Source organism: Podarcis cretensis, assembly GCF_951804945.1.
Source record: "Podarcis cretensis genome assembly, chromosome: 3".
Taxonomy (NCBI): Eukaryota; Metazoa; Chordata; class Lepidosauria; order Squamata; family Lacertidae; genus Podarcis; species Podarcis cretensis.
Window position 1 is genome coordinate 103,961,258 of NC_137172.1, and position 22,854 is coordinate 103,984,111.

The window sequence follows — 22,854 nt, forward strand, 5'->3', positions numbered from 1 at the left end:
TGCCAATATTCTCTGTGCACAGGCAGACACAACACTGACTAATCACCCCTGTCCCAAGCATTTGGCACCTGAACGGATAATTATTTACATTATCTGGAAACTTCTGTGGAATCTGCCGCGGAGCTCATGAGCAGGTGGTGTTCATTTGCAGATGCTATTAATAGGAACTGGTGCCTCCATCTGAAGACTATGCACCTCTGCTGCAATTAGAGTCCTAGGAGCTCAGAAAAGCACCATAGAAATTACCCAAATTGTGACTCCCAATATGAAGGTGCCAGTTCAAAACAACAACAGAACCTCCACATGAACATTTGACTACAAAATCAGTGGTGGACCGTGTGGTACTCCTGAAGGGTGTCAACTATTTGGTGCAATAACCTCTGAAAGTCTTGACTTTCAGAATGTAGCAATCAAAAGGGTTCTCCCAATAATATAGTACCTGGAAAAAATATGGTTTTCACCTGATTAGCTATTTTTTAAATAAACTACCTCCAACCCTCTTGTGCACACTGTCATACCAAGAAATGCCAAAAGTAGTAATGCAACGGAGTGGCAATTGTTTGAACCCTTGATTTTGAAGAGCCAAACTCAATATTATTATCTCCAGGTAAATAATCACGGAGCTAGCTGTTCACTTAGAATAGCAAATCTCCAACATTTTACAGGAGCAAAGACACAAAGGTTTTGCTCTTTTCTTTTCTTTTGGAGCATCGTGCTGGATTACAGATGCTCTTGCTTTGTCACAGCCTTAATTTGATAGTTTAAATATGGGCTTGAATTTAAAAAGCACATGAAAAGCAAGCCTTTCTATTTGGCAATATGTTTTTGCACAGAGCCACTTTTAATGGGACATAACCAAGTGTCTATAAAAAAAGGCTTGGTTTAGATAAGTAGAAGGTGCAAAACATTACATTTTAAAATCATGAAAACATGCCGACACTTTGAAGGGTTGATGAAGAAAAGAAGATTCCCCCCATTTTTATTTTTGCTCTCATCGGTTATTTATAACAAATTGTGAAAGGGGATTGTTTGACGAACAGAGAGTCTGTGTAGGAATGGATAACATGACCTCTTAGTTGAAATTTTGAGGACTACCCATCTTGGAGACAGACCGTCGGGCGATGCTTAGAAGGCAGCTTGTTTTCCAATCCTCAGTATAGCTGTAGATCAGTGGAAAGAGCAGCAAGCAGCTTCCCCAGTGTTCTATACATACAGGTTCTAAGCATTCCTCTCCAAACTATGCTCCAAGTTACAATGTGTTCTGAATTCATTTAGCCTTGATAAATAGATGTGTGTATCATCCGTGAAATAAAGCTTCGGTGGAATAAGGAACAGCCTTTTATCCCGCAAAGCACTGCTGCCTGGTTAGGTTTTCGTTACCACAAGCTATTCCGGCTTTCAAAGAGGAGTGATTTCTTCATTCTTACAAAGAATGCTTAGACGCCTGTTTGAAAAAATGCAAAAGAACCACACATGAAGAAATGTGGTTTCTGTGGTTGACGTTGTAACATAGGTGCTAAGACAATGACATCTAATAAAGGTAAAAGGTAAAGGACTCCTGGATGGTTAAGTCCAATCAAAGGTGACTATGGGATGCGATGCTCCTCTCGCTTTTCAGGCTAAGGAAGCTGGCATTTGCCCACGGACAGCTTTCCGGGTCATGTGGCCAGCATGACTAAACCGCTTCTGGTACAATGGAACACTGTGACAAGTGCCAGAGCGCACAGAAACACTGTTTACCTTCCTGCCACAGTGGTACCTATTTACCTACTTGTACTGGTGTGCTTTCAAACTGTTAGGTTGGCAGAAGCTGGGACAGAGCAACAGGAGCCCACTCTGGCACATGGATTCGAATTGCTGACCTACCAAATGGCAAGTTCAAGAGGCTCAGTGGTTTAGACCACAGCGCCACCTGCATCCCCTGGACCCAGCCTTTTTGAAGTGTTTCGTTTCAGTTATGCATCATCTGAAATTGTTCCTGAGGCATTGGGAACCTGGCAACTATTCTTCCATGCTTTTGTAACTTTCAGGGTGGTTACATGGTCCTGCCCCTTAGTAGTATTTGAAGTGGCAGCTTGTAGCTCAGAGGTGGGGAATGCTTTTGGCCTGGTGGGGCCTCTCCCCTACTGCTGCTTTAGAGTGTTGATGGACCCTCCAGAACACTGTAGGAGGTGGCCCTGAGAAGTGCAGGGTGAAGGGGCAGTCAACAAAAATCACTTTCCTTTGCAGCTTTGCACTGACATTAATAACAATGCAAAAATGCAATAGCAGGGCATTACATCATACCATATAGAAAGCCTATAGAGCCTCTGCTGAAATGAAGCCAGAAAATGCTGGTAGTCAAGCAATGCAGTATGATTTTCAAAGTAAAAGACTTTGTTTTCTAGGTCAGTAAAGGGGTTCTCTGTATGCAGCATAATATAAGGTGTTTGTTTTGGAATTGCCTATCTCTTCCATAGTGAGCACTAAGAGAATCTGTTGTAGGTACATACTTACCTTCGTCTTTCAAGGGCATGTTTTGTTTCCTGTCGAGTTTTTTCATTGATTGGATAGAAAATGAGTATAAACAAGCCTAATGGCACGAGAAGAGATGGGACTGCTCCAACCAAGACTTTCAGCATGATAACAACACTGTGAGACTGTTTGCACACTCCTGATTTGAAGCCTGCAAGACTATTAAAAAAATAAATACAGATGTTACAGTCGTATCTTCAGACTACTATTGTGTGTGTGTAACCTCTCCCACCCACAATGTAGAGCCTTCCCCATAATTTTTTCCCCTGGGGTTTCACTGGCTCCTTGATATCATCTCAGCTTCCTTGGAGATTTTTTTTCTTGCTGATGCCAGATCTGAGTAATGAAGAAGGTAGGGGCTAACAGATGAAACAGTCACGTTTTTACCTCTCGCTGTGGTCAAGACTGAAGCAATGAGCCAATTACCTACATTCTGTAGCCGAAATATTCGGCAAACCAGTTTCACATTGTGGAATTAATTTATTTCACCCTGTACAAGGACATGTATTTATTAACCTTTGTATCCTATGAAACTTTTTTGACATTTTTAAGCAAGCAGAATGCAGTAGAATTCATTATCTGCTAGAAATTCTGTGAACTATAAGTTCCCTGTCTGCAGACACTAAAGCAGGAGTAGAGCATGTTCACTGCATTGAGGCAAGACTTAATTTTAAATTGTCTTGCACTAAAAATTGCATGTGGAGTCTTTGCTACTCACTCAAACACTAGCTGGATTTTGTGACTTTTTAACTGATGCACTTCCTATTTCACATCAAAATGCACATTCAGGCAGTTCAATGGAGCTCTGATGAAATTTGCAATATAAATGCACAGGGGTCCACAAACTTCAGATGGCTGTGGTAGCAACCAAAAAGAGCAGAGTCTTTACCCAACTTCAAACTGCATCTTGGAAAAACACAGTGCAGGATTAAGGACAGTCCTATTTCCCTCCTCCCTCTCTAAGCTTGGGTATAAGGAAGGTGTAAGGAATCACCTTTGCAGTTACACAGAGCTTCTGGAGGCCTCTGACCAGCTCTGGGGCACAACATCACTGTTGGAACGATTCCTACACACTTGGGAGCGGATCCATTTGATAAAGAGGACTGAGGCTTGTAGTTTGTGCTTCATAAGCCCAGTATAACTGTAGGGATGATACCCAACCCCTTTCCCCACTTTCAAGGTCAGTAGGGAAAGGTGAGACTCATTATACTAGCCATGGAAAGTGGAATTGTACATCTGTGCGGGTTCGCACAACACCCCCAACAACAATTTGTACATGTGAACTGCTTTGAGGTTTTCTACAATCGAGCAGCATATAGATTTTATGAAATAAATATAATTTGACATGTAGGAATTTGTCTCCACACACTGCTTCCAAGCTGTTAAATGAGTGCTGTTGTTTTTAACCCTCATTAGGAAAGAGCCACAATCCACAGCTTGTATATTCCAAGTAGGTTGAAAACTAAGCAGGGCTGGCTTTGGATTTCAAAATGGCTTTTTGTATCAGGTAAACAAATATTAATTTACACATTTAGATTCCGCTCGGAATGTCATTCGAGGGTCTCCTGCTGCCTATTTTTACAACATGGCAGGTTTGCAATCTGAGAAATCGAGACTCGCCTAAGGTCATCTAGAGCAGTGTTTCCCAACCTTTGGTCTCTAGCTGTTTTCGGACTACATTTCCCACCATCCCTGACCACTGGTACTGCTAGCTAGGGATGATGGGAGTTGTAGTCCAAAGCAGCTGGAGACCCAAGGTTGGGAAACACTGATCTAGAGCAGTGTTTCCCAACCTTGGGTCTTCAACTGTTTTTGGACTACAATTCCCATCACCCCTGACCACTGATCTTGCTAGCTAGGGATGATGGGAGTTGGAGTCCAGAAATAGGTGGAGACCCAAGGTTGGGAAACACTGATCTAGAGAACCTCTCTTTTTTTGTATTTGTTTGTTTTTCTTTTTGCCCAGCAAACCTCATGGTGAGGATTTTAACTTGGATGCTCCTCAGACCTAGTTTGACCCTTTAGCCACCTCACTTGACTGGCTCTCATTAGGTTTGATACTCAGAGATTCACCACTTCCTGCTTACTGATACTCCTGGGCGTGGATGGTGGTTCTAGTGGTAATAAGAGCCTTGAACTATAAGTGATACCGAGAGTTTAACTGAACAAACCCCACATTAGTTTACCATGCCCTGGGTTCCTATGTACCTAAAAGAACCCAGATACTGACACATAGATATTTATAATGTGGTCCTATATCTATGTCTGGAGCAACCATGTGTGTGTGTGTGTGCGTGTGTGCGTGTTTTACTCACTTCAGACTAGCTGCAGAAATTCCTAGTCCAATCCCAGCTGACATCTTATGAAAAAAGGTATATGAAGCATAAAAGATGGTTTCATGTCCTACTGAATTAGGATTCTGCACCCGAAAGTAGTCGACTACATCAGGCAGCATGGACCTTTAACCAACCAATGAAAATAATTACACATCCATTAGATATTTCTGGGAAAAGATGTGACATTTTAATGAGCAACATACAGTACTTTAAAAGAAAGACATTTTCATCTTTTGTGGCACAATTAATAAATATTATACCACTTATGTAAAACATGGAGGGTTTACAAACTAATTAGGTCAGGTCAGGTAGGAATCCTGAAGCAATTAATGATCTTGCAGGTTAATGGATAGAAATTTAACACTGGCAGAGGTTTGCTATTCTAGAATAAGCATGAGGGAGGGAGGCTGGGACTGCACTCTTGATTAACATCAAATTTAATTACTTCTGCTGATAGGTTAGTGATGTCTAGAACAACAGAGAATAAAACTGAATGAGTGTAGCATATTCCCCAGGAGGACTTTTGTAATGAGTTACAGTAAGAGACATTTGTAAAACCTCTCAAGCTATTACGAGAGAGACAGAGCGAGAGAGATCCCAAATATCTATGCTCCTAACAAGATAGCAGTTTTTCAAAGCATCTGCGGGTATTGTACTGGCTGAAAACACCAGTGCGACTCTCAAGAAAATTCATTCCTCTGTTTGAACAGCTCTTTGATCTGCTCTCAACCAATACAAATTATGTTGTACATTTATTATTATGTTCCCATAAACCTTTTTACAAATGCAATAGCCATCTTAAGGTGCCTGGCTGTGCTCTCTATAGGAGATGAATAAATGTAAGTTTAAGTCCTTCTTAGTGATGCCTCACATTTCAAGGAAGTATTAATATGGCAGAGGCTGCTTCTCCTAAGGTGAGGATTAAAGAGAGAAACAAGACATTTGTGAAACTCTTCTCACATCCCCTTTTGCATATTTCTACACCCAATCTCTTATCTATGCTAGGGGGGAAATAGCATGGAAAGTGGCTTTTAACTTCAGCTTAGGAAGCTGCTTTCACTGCGTGCAGGCGAAAAAAGAGCTGGCCTGTGAGTTTGGGCGAGTCAAAAGTCTACTGTGATACACTGCTCTTTTTCTTAGTGCCCTGATACAGGGCACAGGTAGGGCATCACAGGTCCCGCACATCCTACTGTGTAACAGCTATTTCCTTTTAAATGCCGATAACAGTTGATTTTGTACCTGGTACACATATGCACACACACCTATAAGACTGTCCTACCATGGCAACAGCAAAGAGGCTGCAATGCTAATCCCCGAAACACCAGCCGAAAGGTAGGCAACAGCCGGTTCTGGAAAGAACACCAGCATGGTCGAAGCAGGAATCATCAACTGGAAGAAATGGAAATTGGGAGAAATGTGTATGGTTAGATCAGCGTTACTGTGGAGTTGAGAAACAGGAGTGCAGGAGTGGGGGACCTGGCTCCCATTTGGCCTGCAATGCTGTATCCTACAAATGATGCTCACCTGCCTCATACCTGCTATGTCTGATGTGGATCAGGTACGGACTTTGTTATAAAGGAACAGCTGACAGCTTAAAGGAAGCTCTGATTTGTTCCTTTGCAAGCAGGGCTCCCTGCTAGTTCCCATGAGCTGAGCAATGCCGACAGGGAACTCTGATGAGATTGGGTGTGCTAAGAAGTTCCCTGTTGGGAACTCCCTAGGAGAGAGCCTGAGGAGGCTGGAGGGTGCAGTCTGGGTCAAAAAGGCTTCTTCTAGTGCTCTGAATCCAAACCGCTTCCCTTGCACCTGCAACCCTGCTCTCGGTGGTGGCATGGGTGCTTTGGTGGAGGCTTATATCATCAGTTAGTGGATCCCCTGTCCCTGAGGACGTCCCTTGGATCGTGACAACTGCTTGCTTTTTAACCATTTAGTCTTAAATTTATCCAAGCATGGGCACCTGGACCTTAACTACTCTAAATCGAAAGGCTGACTACCTTCCCCGCAAACAACATCCAGAATTACTAAGCCCAGTCTTGCACCAAATGCAGTATTGTAAGCCTAAGATCAGTTGATGAAAATAATGCATTTGGTTTGCAGTTCATGAAGCTTGTGTTTTTTTATGGAACAGGGTGGGCATTTGGGGAAGACCCTGGTTTTCACGTCTGTATGCAGGTAGAAATATGACCTGCTTAAAGCCTTTTGTCATTTGGAAAGACAATTATGGGGAGAGCTTCACCTGTTGACACTCTGAAGTCAAACTTCTTATTACGTGTGTGTGGGCCCTGATTTATTTTGGGGCCCTCCGCCCCACCTGCAGAAGCTAGAAATCTGCACACAACAGACACACCTGTGCTTCCTATATGCAACATGTGGTCATCCACTCAAGAGGTTAAAGATGCAGGCTGTGTTTGCTGCAGGGGAAATCATGGACTTCCTGCCTCTGCCTCACACAGTGCATCTTGTATCCACCACAGTGTAGAACACACCCAGTTTGCTCTGTGAGGAAAATATCTGCCAATCCATGCTGACACCATATCTTTCTAATTTTATAATTTCTTACAGGTGTGCATGGGGCAGACATTTCTGGCTCAGCTCCCCATGCTATGCAAGCATCAAATATATACAGTCGTACCTTGGATCTCAAACACCTTGGCTCCCGAACGATCAAAACCCAGTAGTTAGTGTTCCGGTTTCCGAAAGACTTTCAGAAGCCAAACATCCAACACGGCTTCCAATTGGCTGCAGGAGCTTCCTGTAGCCACTCAGAAGCTGCACTTTGGTTCCCAAACATTTTGGAAGTCAAGCGGACTTCTGGAACGGATTCTGTTTAACTTCCAAGGTATGACTGTACATAGCTGAACAAGCTCTGCTTATAAGCTCTGCCTAATCATTCATAAGCAGACACTCAGCTAGACAGCTCTGCCTATAATAACCAGTGTTTCTAAAACGAAAGAGTCAACAATAAAAAGAACTCTGAATGAGAAATACACACACTTGAATTAGTCTGTAATACTCAGTAATAGACCTTGTTTCACCACAAGAGAGCACTCCAACAATACAAGATTGTCATGTGCACAGATTAAGCACAGCAGCAGTGTTTACCCACTTGGAATCCAAAGCACCCAGATATTTATAAACCAATAGTGCCATAAAATGGGATTTTCTTGTAAAGAAGGAGTATGACCCAGCATTCCAGAGGCTCACACTAATATTCTTAAAAGCTTTGCTAGCATAAGCAGAGAAGCAGGAAATAAATTCACGGCTGATGTATCTCTGCTCTTTGCACACAAATAATTGTAGGTAGTGCTTGCTCTTAGCCTTCTCGTTAATTGTAACAGAAAATCTGCCCTTACGAAGTATCTTCCTCCCTGACACAGTTCAGGAATCCTAATATGCACAGATTTTATAATTAGCTCATTTGGGTAAGCAATTCTATGATATTCTAAACCAGAGTGGTGACAGAGAACCTTGATTAAAGGCATGAGAGAATAAGCCCTTAGGAAAATAAAATGCTCTAAAACTTCATGTTATAAATTTCAGAAAGATAAAAGTACCAGGTTGACCCATTTAAGAATGTTCTAAGTGTGCTTTATACTATACCAGCCAAAATCAAGCAGTTTGCCATCATCAACATTCCCTGTAGTTAAAATTAATCAAGATTTCCCTTATACTGGATTAAACAATGGCTTAAAGGGAAACACTGGCTAGTCTCTTGAAGACTGCAGGAAAGAATGCAATGTTACCAGAAGTAGCCTTAACCTTGCGTTATATAATCTACATCCTACCTATCAAGGCAGAGTATAGCCCATAGTGTGAAGGAGAGAATGATCCAATCCAAAGTAGGAGGGAATGCAGGGAAAATGAAGACAAATCTGAACGATAACCAGAAATTGGGAGCCCATGTTGGCCTGGCTAGGAAAAGAAGCACAAAGGCCAAAAGGGGGAAGGTGTCTCAAGTTTCAAAAGCATTGTTAAAAATGTTTGGTGCAATCCCAAAAAGGCTATTTCTAAAGTACAAAAATGCCAGCTTGCATTTAGTGCCTCAGTTGCTTACTTACTGATATCCCACCCGCTGTAGTCTTTTTGCCGAACTTGTTCAGAAACCATTGCCAGCATGGAACGCTCAGTGCTGCAGATATCTATGAATGATGAGAAAAACCATTACAGGAGAAAGTATGCTTCATATCAAGGGGATCAAGGAAGCACCATATGAATAATTGCACACATCACAAAAAGGGAAGGGCACAAACTAGGCCATATGGGTTCACCGCAAAGCAGTTCTCATAGAATCATAGAACTGTTATCTAATCCAACCCCCTTGCAATGCAAGAATCCTGCCCAAAACCATCCCTGGGTGGACTCGAACCACCAACCTTCTGGTTAAAAGCCAGACACACTAACCCACTGCACCATCTCTGTCATGTGAACTCGATAAACATGGGTCAAAAAGCTGATCAGAGAGTTAGCAAATAATGTTTTTAAAACGCAAATCAAACTCAATGAATTTCACATCCTGCCCAACTTCCTAGCTGCAATCCAGATCATTTACTTGCCTGATGACATGAAATTAACCCTGGGTGTGGCATGATCCAGGGTCTAAATAGTGATATGCATACCATATTATGAAAATAAGAGCTTAAGAGCAACATACTTTGCAAGGAGGCTCTGCTTTGTCCACATGCTTACCAAGACAATCAGCACTAAATAATCAATGTGGTTGTGAAGTTTAGCTGCAGCAGAACAAAAGAGGACAAAGTTGTTTTGTACAACCTGGAGAGTTGAAGACAAGAGGAGGAACAAAACGATAAATTAGTCACAAAGCAAATGTGGAGCAGGGTTGATTAATCAAGGCCATTTAAATGGTTTAAAACCAGACTTCCCATTTACAAATGCTGAACAAGAGCGCATGTGAATTGATTGCTATAACAATTAAACACATGCTGGCTGGCAACAAGACAAAGCTGCTACTAGCGGGGAGCATAATCAAAATCTCCCATTATGCATGCCATTTAAACAATGCAAATATATATACATGCACTTTTTGAATATATTAAAAACAACAAAATTTGTTCCATTACAGGTACATCTAACATAAACTAGCAGTGGTGCAGTTAGGTAATTTTAGACTATCTACGTAATGGTCTTATAGGAAGTTTCCTCTATAGGTGGTAGTGAATTAGTTCGCTAACATCAGATAAATAACCCTTCATGTGTGCAGCAAACAGAGGGTTATCACGGCTTATCTCCCAACTTTCATCAAAATGCCCGAAGAAATACAGCATGGTGAAGAGGTGGATACCTGTGTCTTCCAGGCAGAGGCTGCCCAGTTTATATCCCTGATAATCAACATCTTTTACTCCAATGAGGACATATTTATGTGGGAGATCATTTCCAGTGCCACCAATGAACTGGACAAGATCCACTATAAAAGTATGACAGACCCCCTCAAAGTCAGTCCACAATGACTGGCAGTGTCTCGCCAGGGTTATTGCAGATTGCACAGCTTGAAGCAATTGGATGCATAACAACTGGTTCATTTTGGAATAAGCCATTGTCCAGACCCATAAGTTTGATTCAAAGCTTTACTTGCAGAACTTTATTCAAAACAGAACGAAGCACAGTAAATGATATACCCAAAATATCCATAAGGTCATGTGCAATGGCCAGCACAGGCTCAGCTTCTTAGAAATAAAATAACATAATCAGAGCTGACAAGCATAGCTCTCTCTCAAAGACTCCATTAGCCTGTATTCCAGCCCCAAGGCTGTTGAGCTCATTTACGTATCCCTACCCCAAGGAGTCTGGGAACAAAGACCAAAGGCCACTCCCTTTCAAAATGGTGATTTGCAATTCAATACCTCTCATGTGATCTAAGGTTAAACACCAGGTGTTAGCTAGCAAGAGAACAGTAACAGTAAATTATCAAGCCATCTAGGAGCTTAGAGAGCTTAATATAGCCCCATGGAAAATCCCCAAGTTAAAGCGTTCAGTAATATACATAGGCATTCTCCATTTCAGTGTGAATTGAACAATTATACTTAACAAGGGTTTCAGGCAGTGGACATTTCCAGCCCCACAGGGAGATGCCAGGTATTGAACCTTGGGCCTTCTGCATCATCATCCATTGCTGAGCTAATTGGACTGCTTTTGGATAAGCTGTTGTTCAATTATTGTTATATTTTAAAATGGTATTTGTATTTGTTAAAGAGCCAAAGAATGAGTTTGGTAGAAGGAACTCTTGAGATGGTCCAACCATCTTGAAGTGAGGGAAAATCCACTACAGCTTCCAACTTAACGCCGGTGGTTTGTAACTAACTAACTATATATATATATATAACCATGTTTCTGTTTCACAGTTGATATGGGTTCTTTCATATTTCAGGTACAATCTATGCTGCTGCAAATCCTCTTATGAACTAGAATTACCTGAACAGCTGTTGAAATCAGGAGAAATGATGCTGCAAGTTTCACATATGGTCCACACATCAGTGCAAGTTTGTGTCCCTTAAGGAAGGGAATTTGTTGGTCTGATTTTAAGGCATAAGGATCTATAACGAGTGGAATAAATATATAAATGCATATATGATACCTTGTTTTTAAAGTAGGAAAAAAATGTATTAGGAATGTTTGTTGTGATTAAATAAACTCACCTACTTTTTCTCTCACTCCAGTGCAAAGGGCAATAATGCCAATGAGGTATAATATTGATATTGTTCCTCCTGCAATCATGTAGAGTGTTTTGTTCTAAAAAATAAAAATAGGTGGTAGTGGTGATGTGGGGTGGAAAAAGGGAATCAAATTTCACTAAGACTATATAGGTGAGAAAATGCTTGATACAAACAAAATGAATGAAAGGATTAGTTTCTAAATTGTACTCTGTATTGCTTAATGTAACTTACGGATCTATGGAACCTCTTAAAAAGATATGGGAACTAGATACTGGTACATAAATTTTCCCCAAAGATTAGAATAAAATTTGGGATTCACAACCCTTAAAATCTGTTTCCAGTTTTCTCAGGGTAAACACCTTAAAATTGTTGCACAGATGGCATCACACTCCTTTCCAAATGTCAAAAATGTTTTCTTCTGTATCACTTAACGGTTGGAGAGGTTGCAATAAACTTGGCACATATTATCATTTATGGTGGGAATGTCAATTGGTGCAAGATTTTTGGAACATAAATTTGATAGAAATGATAAACATTACTAAAGAAATTGTTGTTTGCTGTCCAAATTAATATTACTGAGTATTTTTTATGGTAACAATGTAAATATATTGTCAAAAGAATTGGTGTTATATATCATCTTGGGAGCATGAATAGTAATTGTAACTGAATGGAAAACAACCCCAAATCTTAACACTGGACACTTCGTACTGATCACTCTGGAATATAGATATAATAGAGAAAATCATGCAGAATCTGAGGTTTTGACAAGTACTAGAACCTCAAGAAACATTTTATATGATTTGGCATTCCTTTGTGACATATACAGTACAACGGAACCATCATTTTAAATACAATCCTTGTCACAAGCCAGCAAATCTGGAATTATACTTGATCTGATAAAGTTGATAGTCTTTACCCGGACTTTATTATTTTAACTCATGTACAACTACTCATTCTATGTTATAGTTTAATTTTCATCTTCATCTTCCAGTTAAATAAAAAACTTTACACTGAAACTTTACACTGAGCCAAAATTCCACCTACATATGTAATCTATAAAGTTGTGGCCATTTTAAATCCAGATTGTTGTCTGTTTCAGTTTGTTCTATCACACCTCACTTTAGTCACTGCCTAGGGGAGGGTGGCACTGCGACTGGGACCACAACTCCCAGCACACATCAAATGCCAAACATATTTTATTTTATTTATTCAAGATGTGTGCGTGTGTGTGTGTGCGCACACACACACACAAACATACAGTTTGTTTGTGTGTGTGTGTGTGTGTGTGTGTAAACCAAAGCTTCTCAGTGGTGTTGAACAGATAATTGGAAAAATAAGATTAGCAGACAATAACTGAAATACTAACATCCCTCAGAAGTAATGAATACCACTATCATGTTTAGGCTCAAAGTTCATTTTAGTAGGGTTACCATGTTTCAAAAAGTGGCTGACAAAGATGTTGAGCCTCTTCTTTTTTGCCAAAGTGGTTGAGCTTTTTTGGCAAAACTGCTCCCCCAAAAGACAATCTTGAGCTATTCTTAAGGAAAAACAGCAAAAACAACGCTGCTGACATAGGTTGCCATACGTCTGGATTCTCCCAGACATTTTTCCAATTTCCGCCCAGACACTGCTTCCTACTACAGTATTCCGGGTACATCCAGGGAATTCCAGATGTATGGCAACCCTAATTTTTGGAAATTTTTGGAAATAATAATAATAATAATAATAATAATAATAATAAATTTTATTTATATCCCACCCTCCCCAGCCGAAGCCAGGCTCAGGGCGGCTAACAACACTAAAACACTAAAAGTTCCGGTCCCAATTCTATTGCCATTTCTATTAAGAAAATCAATAACATATCTAGACAGTAGGATGGTGAAATACAGTATGCTCCTTCCCCCCTGCCCAAATCTTTTGAAAGCTTTTCAACTTACTGCCTCAGACATGTCTGGAACACTGGAACTGTTTCCGTACAGATCGGTGGGAGAGTCCATGTTATGCACACTATCGTTACAGTGGTCAGAGCTGTGAGCATCGGAGACCATACTGACCTGGAGTGTAGCTCCAAGCAATGTTCCAAGACCTTCAAATCCCATTCCTAAAGTAGGGGGGAAAGCCCACTTCTTTTTAAACCTGAAATGGTGGAGCAGCTGCCAACAAGGCTCAGAAATAACTGAGCACTCCCCTGTTGTGATGTCAAAAGGTTTTTGTGACCCCCGCCACAAATATTGCCTTTTAAATAAAGAAATAAAACTACCCCCAGCTATTCTTGCTTGGCAACACCCACTATTAAACTTGGGGGCCAGGAGGGCTGGCCATGTTTCAATGTGACCCTTAGCTCAAAAAAGAAGAAGCTACCCACCCCTCCCTTAAAGATTATGAGCTCCTATAGACAAGAACAAACTTTCTGGAGTCATCTGTCTTCCAATATAGTTCAAACTATGTTACTAGAGGTTACATTGAGCCATGATCCCTCATCTCCCTCCATCTTCAATTCTTTCCCTGCAAGTGAAACGGGGAAACAAAACTGAAACCAACTTCAAACAGTGACTTCCAGTTCTCATTTGGAGGGCAAGTGTAAAAGAAATTTGCTAATTTGGATATAATAGTAGCAACTGTGGTTTGCCTGAAACGTTAAGGCAGGGAGAGAATCAGGGTGTGGAAGGACAGGAAGGAAGGGGATGGGGAATCATGCAATTCTGAGGCTTGCTTACAAAACGCTAACCCATAGTTTGGCAACACAAGAGAACTGAGCTTTTCTGTTTTTCAATACTAGTCCCAACCCCTTTGCCACAGCTCCCCCAATATGTTTGGGGGGAGGAGAGTCACCAGAGCAGCATGCTACATGCAGCATGCTCAGTAAGACTCACGGTATGCCGTTGCTGAATCTCGTTCCTTCTGGTCTGTGCTCAAAAACATGACGAGAGCTGTATATGGTACATGGAATAGCTGTAACGAAAGTACACACATACACCAGTTAGGAAAATGCAGTGCTTTTTTCTGGGGGGACGCAGGGGCACGCATAGCCCCAAACATTTTGTGACTCTAAGTTTGGCTTCATTGAGGGGTAGTATTTCAATATGAGTAGGAAAATGAGAGTACCCCTAAACATTTTTTTAGGAAAAAAAAAAACACTGGAAGAATGTATCACTTTAGCATGCTGCTTTTCATCATAACCAGAAGGCTTGCTATATAGTTAGACCCAGGAATCCTGCTCTTTATGAGGCATGCTGTACCTTTTCCCTCCAACCTTCAAATGTGCAATAGCTCAAAAAGGAAGTGAAAAGAGCCTTAGCCATCCTTGGAGGCAGGAGTTTTTTCACTTAACTCCCCGGCAATTTTTTTCTGGTCCACAAAGACCTCACTCGTTTTGACGGTTGTGACTGTAGGAATCAGCCTCATATAACCAAAATTCTAAGTGTAATTAATGCATGAAAGGGTTAGTGCCAGAATAAGCTGTCCTGCGAAGCTTAGCTAGGTCACATACACCCTACTTTGGCAGAAAGGAAGTCTAGTCTATTGTTCCCTCAGTCTACCATGCGAACTCTGGTGTGTAAAGAGGTCTGAGCTTGGTTCCTACAAAGCCATCGTTTTGTATCTCTACAAATTATTTAGGAACTTCCGCCACTTGGGAACTAACCTAAGTCTTTACTGCCTGTGTTTTCTGAATGCTGTATGGAGAAACACATGATTCTGACCTTTGAAGAGTTTGTAAGTAAACCATGTTAACTTACTAATGGATGGTATTTTTCTAGTCTAAGGGAAGTGGGAAAATTTGGAAGGAACTGAGAATGACATATTTTAAAGGTATAATGGCCTGTATTTCCGTGCTTTACCTTGCTGCATGTTTTGTGATTTTAAATCACACCAAAGAGTACTCTCACCAAAGAGTACTTGCCCCAAACCTGGATCTGGACATCCAGGAATTCTCCTTTTTATACTTATCTTTTCCTTTCCCAACCAACAGTGGCAAGGTAAATAAATAAATAGACACAGCGCACTGTGCACAGTCCAGTGCACTGATGGGGAGGTAGATCACCCCCACCCTAGTCATCAAGGAAATCATTTTGTAAGTGTGGACAGAATGATACCCCCCAGCTGTTCTGCATGGCTCAGCTGAGGCATTGTGTGGCAGAGTATGGGTTGGCCACACCCTTCAAAAGCATATATCCCCCCTTGCAAAAAAGAGGAGTTGGCAAAAGGTGAATGCAGCCCTTAGATCAAAAATGGGTTAGCTACCCTTGCTCTAGAATTTCCTAAAATGCTGCTCTGCAGGAAGCACAGATCCCAGGTGTGTTGACATAGGTCTCCTAAACACAGGATATAACCTACCAGGAAAGCTCCACTGCTCATCCTGGATTTAAAACTTTAATATTTGAAGCAAGCATTTATGGTAAAAAAACAACATTACTGTTCAGAAAAATTAAGGGCATTTTCAAATATGAACTAGAAGAATGTTCTGCATTTCCTATGTCTATAATGCTAATAGAAAACCTGCACTAGCTAGAACTAAGTACCCATTCAAATTAAAAATTGGCCTTCCCCTTTCTATCCTGATCAAGCATGCACAAAAATGATGAGATAAAATACAGGGGTGCTGTTGGTATATATCCGAAAATGTCCACACATTGCCTGGCAAAAGGGTATGAGGAAGTTTCTTCTTCTTAATTCTTTTTTGTAAAGATTAATATTTTACCCTGGATGACTTTTCTGTTCCAGCAGATTCCCCCGCCCCCCATGAAGGGATCAAAGAAGGAAGCTTCAGGATTGGCAGAAGTGTTAACTACTGAGATTAAAAGGCCCAGAGCAATATCCCAGAGTCCTCTTAGATAGCAGTCAGGCTGTGGCACCCCCTTGTGAAAGTACAAAGTTTCCAAAGCCTGAATAGGTTCTATGGAGGCATTAAGGAAATGAGTACAACTGAGCACAAATATGGATACAGAAAGTATAATAAGCTGTGAGGCATATTTGTACTGTGCGATGAATAGCATTTCGCGAGGGTGGAGTGCACCTTCATCTTAAAAGAACAACAAAAAGTCACTCTAATGGAGGGCATTGTTGTTTGTTGACCTATTTCCAAATAGATTTATAACAAGGCAACTGAGTAAATATCTCAGATGAATAAAGAAACACAAACTCATCTCTTACTTCTAAAAGCCCATTGTTACAGTATAAAGGCATGAGAATTTTATAGAATTTAACAGCTGTACTGAACCTCAGGCATACATGCTTATATGTTAACTAAGAAAGCCAAACAATCACTGGTGGCTCCCAGCAAATATTTCTTTGTCTTTGTGACATATTATTTCACGAATGTTGTCTCACTGATGCAATAGGATCTAGAGTACTGTTTGTATCTTTCCAAGATATGCAAAAAAGCCTTTGTGATGTGGTAGCAGATCTACATTAAAATATGATGTACAGCAGCTTTCATTAACTGGCCTGCTGAAATCCCTCTGTACTTTCTAAATTAATCAAGTTACACTGCAGAGGTGCAGTTCCTCACTTCCTAGCCTATATGACCAAATAGTTGTCTCATTCTATATTAGAAATAATTGTGATCCGACGGATGCGATGTCCAGAAGCATCTAATTGCAGAGGGAAAGGGTGTCAGTATTGATCAACTTACTGTACTCAATGCCTGGAAAAGGCAGAAGAAAGCCATATACCATACATCTTTTGCTTCTATAACGCTTGGGCAGTACCACAGGAAGAAGTAGGACACAATAAGGAAAGGTGTAGTACCCAGTAACCTGGAATAAAAACAATACGGTGAATGCCAAACATACCTATGAACCATTTTGATTGTTAAAAAGCAAAACTAAAAAGGGGATAAAATCTGTCCAGTTCAAATTCAATACTGTATTGTCTGCACCCTCTCACATGTCTAATTTTTTAAATATTCTCTATGGGCATGGTTGTTGTTATTTCTTTAAATATATTTTATACAGCATCTAACAAATTTAGTGGCTTAATAAACAATATGATTATTTTTACTACTACCACCTCACTCTGCTTAAGACACAGGAAGGGCTCACTATTGCTCTATTATCTATTAATGTAGACGAACAACCGTACAAGAGACGAAAGCCTCTCTATCACTGTCACCTAAATACGGTTCCTCTTTAGTCATCCCTGTGTTTTACGATGCTGGAAGCGATTCAGCTGTCATTTATTTAAATGGCAATGACTGCGAGGAAACACAGACCAGCCCTTCAATAGTAAACATGGTTCTAAAGGCAACCAGTAAAGTGACACTCAGGGCTGATAAGCTGCATGTCATTCAAGACTTGTGTAAAGCTGGGAGACAGAATCTAGTATATTCTAGCTTTGTTATGTGCAAGTGATGGGCAGATGCAATTAATTCCGCAGAGTGCGACCTCTAACTACAGCAGAATTCTCCAGTGTACTTGTAAAGCAGCCGCTACACAATGTAATTAGATGACCACGGACACTATTAACAAAACCCTGAAACGAACAGACAACACAGATTAATCCTTTCAGAAGAGTGCTATCTGCACAGTATTTTCTTATACATTACATGAATGGGACTGGGTATGTCAGCTGATGATTTGCAGCAGGGGATTGGTGAGGGGGAGGAAAGAGGTGGAATGCACTAATTCAGTATAATAGCTCTTCCATTCTGTTGTAAGGGATACAAAGGCATTGTTAGAGGCTGGCATGATGGACTGCAAGGAAAGCACCCACGATGTGGAGCAGGGCACTGAGGTTAGGTCAGGGTGGATCATTAATCCACCACAACAGAGTGTGACAACACAGCATTAGTGTATCCCATTTTAGATTTGCCAGCCCAGCAATTCAGAGGGAAGGCCATGTATTTTACAGACATACATAATTTCCACAGTTCAATCCATGCTCAAGGCAGCTTACATCATGAAAAAATACATACTGTATTTTTTGCTCTGTAAGACTCACTTTTTCCCTCCTAAAAAGTAAGGGGAAATGTGTGTGCGTCTTATGGAGTGAATGCAGGCTGCGCAGCTATCCCAGAAGCCAGAACAGCAAGAGGGATCGCTGCTTTCGCTGTGCAGCAATCCCTCTTGTTGTTCTGGCTTCTGAGATTCAGGAAAAAAAAATTCTTGTCTTCCTCCTCCAAAAACTAGTTGCGTCTTATGGTCTGGTGTGTCTTATAGAGTGAAAAATACGGTAACTACAATGTGACAAAAGTAGCCATCCATACAAAATACAAAATACAAAACCAAACTGAACTATTTCCACATAAATCACAGCAAAAGATCCAAAGAAAAAGCAGCAACAAGAGCAACAACTCCCTCCCCAGCAACACTTCAGCTGCCTCAGGCCCTCCCAAGTCAGGTGTAAAAAGGCCAGAACTTTGTGGGATGCTCAATTCTCATTTCCAGTAGAAGAGCCAGTCTGCCCAGGTTAAGTACCTTAAGACAAGGGCCAGCATCAAGGATCAGCATGGGTGGCATCTGCTGAGGGCTCACACTCATGCCACACTCATTTTACAAGGCATTGACTGAACTTCCTTGCTTTGGTCACATTTCTTGTGCTATTTTTGCAGAGCTTTTTTCCCCAGCTGGAACTCGCTGGAACTCAGTTTCAGCACCTCTCAGGTGGGCGCATAGAAAGACACCACTAGCTATTTGGATGCAAGTTATATTTAGGAATAAGATGCAACATTTATCTGGTGACTTAAAACAAACAACACATAAAACAAATAATCCAATACAGTCATACCTCGGGTTGAATGTGCTTCGGGATGAGCGCATTTGAGTTGCGCTCCGCGGCAACCCGGAAGTAACGGAGCACGTTACTTCCGGGTTTCGCCGCTTGCGCATGCGCAGATGCTAACAATGACATCATGTGCATGCGCAGAAGCGGCGAAAAGCGACGTGCGTGTGCACAGACGTGCCGTTGCTGGTTATGTTTGCTTCTAGATGTGAACGGGGCTCTGGAATGGATCCCATTCGCATCTAGAGGTACCACTGTATAAGATTACGGAACAACAACAACAACCTACCAATACCAAATCAACACTGATCATGCAGACAGCAGTACTAAATTAAACTAAAGTTGCCATCCTAAACAGGAGTAAGTCCCATTGAACTCAATGGGGCTTGTCTATGAGTAAACAGATATAAGTCTTTATCTGGATGTAAATCTAAGGAAATTACAGCCTAAAGAAAAGCCATGCTTTGTCCACTGAAAAAATAAACTGTTGGAGCCTGACAAGCCTCCTTAGAGCATTCTGCAGACTGCATAGGAACCAGACTCCTAGCAGCTGTGGGGGCTTCAGCCCCCAAATAAAATATTTGAGAGGGATGAATGTTGCCATTCAAATGGTGTGTGTACACCATGTCATGTGATCAATTATGTGGACTGGGGCATACCTGGGACCCTACAATATTTTATTCAAGTTGGCACACCCCTGGCAGAGTGGGTGCCACCAGCTACCCACTGTACCTTATTTGGCAGTAGCATCTGGAACAGGTTCGAACCAGCTTGGACCAGTTCAAACCGGCTTCAACCAGTTCCAACCTGCTTGGACCGGTTCAAACCGGTCTAGACCGGTTCCAACCAGCTTGTACTGGTTCAAACCGGTCTAGTCTGGCTGAAACTGGCTTGGACCGGTTCCAACCGGCTTCATCCGGTTCCAACTGGCTTGGACAGGTTCAAACCGGCTTCAACCGGTTGCGACTGGTTTGCACCAGATTTAACCGGTCTAGACTGGTTTCAACCAGCTTGGACCAGTTCCAACCGGTCTAGACCGGTTCAAACCGGCTTCAACCGGTTCAAACCAGTCTGAACCGTTTCCAACTGGTCTAGACTGGTTCCAACCAGCTTGGACCGGTTCCAACCGGTCTAGTCCAGCTGAAACTGGCTTCAACCAGTTTAAACCGGTCTGGACCGGTTGAAACCGGTCTAGACCCGTTTCAACCAGCTTGGCCCGGTTCCAACCGGACTACACCGGTTCCAACCAGTCTAGACCGGTTCTAACCAGCTTGGACCAGTTCCAACCAGTCTAGTCCGGCTGAAACCGGCTTCAACCAGTTGAAACCGGTCTGGGCCGGCTCCAACCGGTCTGGACCAGTTCCAACAGGCTTCAACAGGTTCAAATTGGTCTGAACCGGTTCTAACTGGTCTAGATCGGTTCCAACCAGTCTAGTCCGGCTGAAACTGGCTTCAATCAGTTTAAACCGGTCTGGACCGGTTCCAACCGGTCTAGACCAGTTCAAACCGGCTTCAACTGATTCAAACCAGTTCCAACCGGTCTAGACCGGTTCCACGAAGTTTGGACCGGTTGAAACAGGCTTTAACCGGTTCAAACCGGTCTGAACCGGTTCCAACCAGTCTAGACCGGTTCCAAACAGGTTGGATCGGTTCAAACCGGCTTGGACAGGTTCCAACCAGTCTGATCCGGTCTGAACCGGTCTGAACCGGTCTGAACCAGTTCCAACCAGTCTAGACCGGTTCTAACCAGCTTGGACCGGTTCCATCTGATATAGTCCAGCTGAAACCAGCTTCAACCAGTTTAAACCTGTCTGGACCGGTTCCAACTGGTCTAGACCGCTCTGGACTGGTTCAAACCGGTCTGGACCGGTTCCAACCAGCTTGGAGCAGTTCAAACCAGCTTCAACCGGTTCCAACCAGTTTGGACCAGATTCAACCAGTCTAGACCGCTTCCAGAAAGACATCTACTTCTGCTTCATTGACTATGCAAAAGCCTTTGACTCTGTCGACCACAGCAAACTACGGTAAGTTCTTAAAGAAATGGGAGTACTTGATCACCTCATCTGTCTTCTGATAAATCTCTATGTGGGACAAGAAGCTACCGTTAGAACTGCATATTGAACAACAGATGGTTCACAATTGGAAAAGGAGTGCAACAAGCCGGAATTAAGATTGCCGGAAGAAATATCAACAACCTCAGATATGCATTTGATGGCAGAAAGTGAGGAGGAATTAAAGAACCTTTTAATGAGGGTGAAAGAGGAGAGCGCAAAATATGGTCTGAAGCTCAACATCAAAAAAACGAAGATCATGGCCACTGGGCCCATCACCTACTGGCAAATAGAAGGGGAATACATGGAGGCAGTGAGAGATTTTACTTTCTTGGGCTCCATGATCACTGCAGATGGTGACAGCAGCCACGAAATTAAAAGACGCCTGCTTCTTGGGAGAAAAGCAATGACAAACCTAGACAGCATCTTAAAAAGCAGAGGCATCACCTGGCCAACAAAGGTCTGTATAGTTAAAGCCATGGTTTTAATACAATTTAATATATTTAATACAATTTAATTTTATCCAGCACTAGAAAAGCTTCCTACAAAGGTAGTTTACCAGGAAAGGAAGAAATTCCCCCCCCATCCCATTCCAAACCTTGAGTAAGCTAGAAGAGTATCAATGTTGCAGCATCTGTTTCCTGTCAGGGCCTCATATATTTAACATGCTCTTGACTCTGGTGAATTTGTCTAAGCAGAGATAAACTACTGGACTCATCTATTTTGGCAAGCCATCACCCTTACCCACAACAGGTCTCTTGGCCATATATGCTTTGCTCTATGAAAGGCAAATGTGGAGGTTTCAGAGTTTAATCTACAAGTCCTTTTTCTAACTTATTCTCAGTCTGAAATCTAGAAAGAAAATGTTTTTTCCCCCCTTCCCTTTTCATTGGCCACAACTGGGTAGTTTTGTTTTAAGCTTGCACCTCTTTCTATCTGAGCAAGCTTGTTTAATAAAGAACCTGGAACTAATATGATTTCCCTCGGGGCAAAAAGAGATGTGCAAGAGTTAGTTTGTTCTGCAAGAGGCTCATAAGAATGAGCATAGCCAGCGTAAAAGGTAGACGAATGCTAAACTTCAGCAAGGATGGCAAGTACCTGGCTACCAATTGCTGCTATGCTGTGTACTTTTCCTTTTGCAAATCTAGAAAATGGATAGGTTTTGCAAGAACATGTTCATAAAAATCAACCGACTTAGGGACCGGGCATGCATGTAGAATACAAAGGAAAATATGTTATTATCAGCAACCAGCAAAGAAGAAAATAAGCCAAACTACTAGCTTGCTTACCAAGGCATAAGTAGGCCAATTTTGGTCCGTTTGCTTTTACTAATAAGATAGCCGGCAACAGGGTCTGCTGCTGCCCCCCATGTCTTGCCAATAAAAAGCACCAAAGAAGTATGAAATGGAGTAATCTGAAAAACAAAAAAGGACACCTACCTTAAGAAAGGCGTAACCATTTCAAGAATCAGAGAGCACAAAATAACTCTCCAAAAATGTACTTCAATGCATTATATAAAATGAGGGAAGAATTCTATTATTGTATTTTGTTGCTAGAGGTTTCATT

The 22,854-nt window shown here is 41.7% G+C and overlaps 1 protein-coding gene across 5 annotated transcripts in view; it reads right to left on the reverse strand.

The window, feature by feature from the left end:
* Positions 1-940: 940 nt before the first annotated feature.
* MFSD2B (MFSD2 lysolipid transporter B, sphingolipid) overlaps positions 941-22,854 on the reverse strand; it is a 28,857-nt gene continuing 6,943 nt past the window's right edge. For all 5 annotated transcript variants that reach the window (XM_079969913.1, XM_079969915.1, XM_079969914.1 and 2 more), the window contains exons 3-14: positions 22,578-22,702; positions 17,151-17,274; positions 14,392-14,470; positions 13,456-13,619; positions 11,501-11,594; positions 11,277-11,398; positions 9,537-9,620; positions 8,909-8,989; positions 6,130-6,239; positions 4,830-4,973; positions 2,497-2,673; positions 941-1,444 (exon numbers count right to left, since the gene is read on the reverse strand). In XM_079969913.1, the coding sequence (XP_079826039.1) occupies positions 1,399-1,444; positions 2,497-2,673; positions 4,830-4,973; positions 6,130-6,239; positions 8,909-8,989; positions 9,537-9,620; positions 11,277-11,398; positions 11,501-11,594; positions 13,456-13,619; positions 14,392-14,470; positions 17,151-17,274; positions 22,578-22,702 (1,350 nt within the window). In that variant the 3' untranslated portion in view covers positions 941-1,398. The remainder of the gene's footprint in view (positions 1,445-2,496; positions 2,674-4,829; positions 4,974-6,129; positions 6,240-8,908; positions 8,990-9,536; positions 9,621-11,276; positions 11,399-11,500; positions 11,595-13,455; positions 13,620-14,391; positions 14,471-17,150; positions 17,275-22,577; positions 22,703-22,854) is intronic.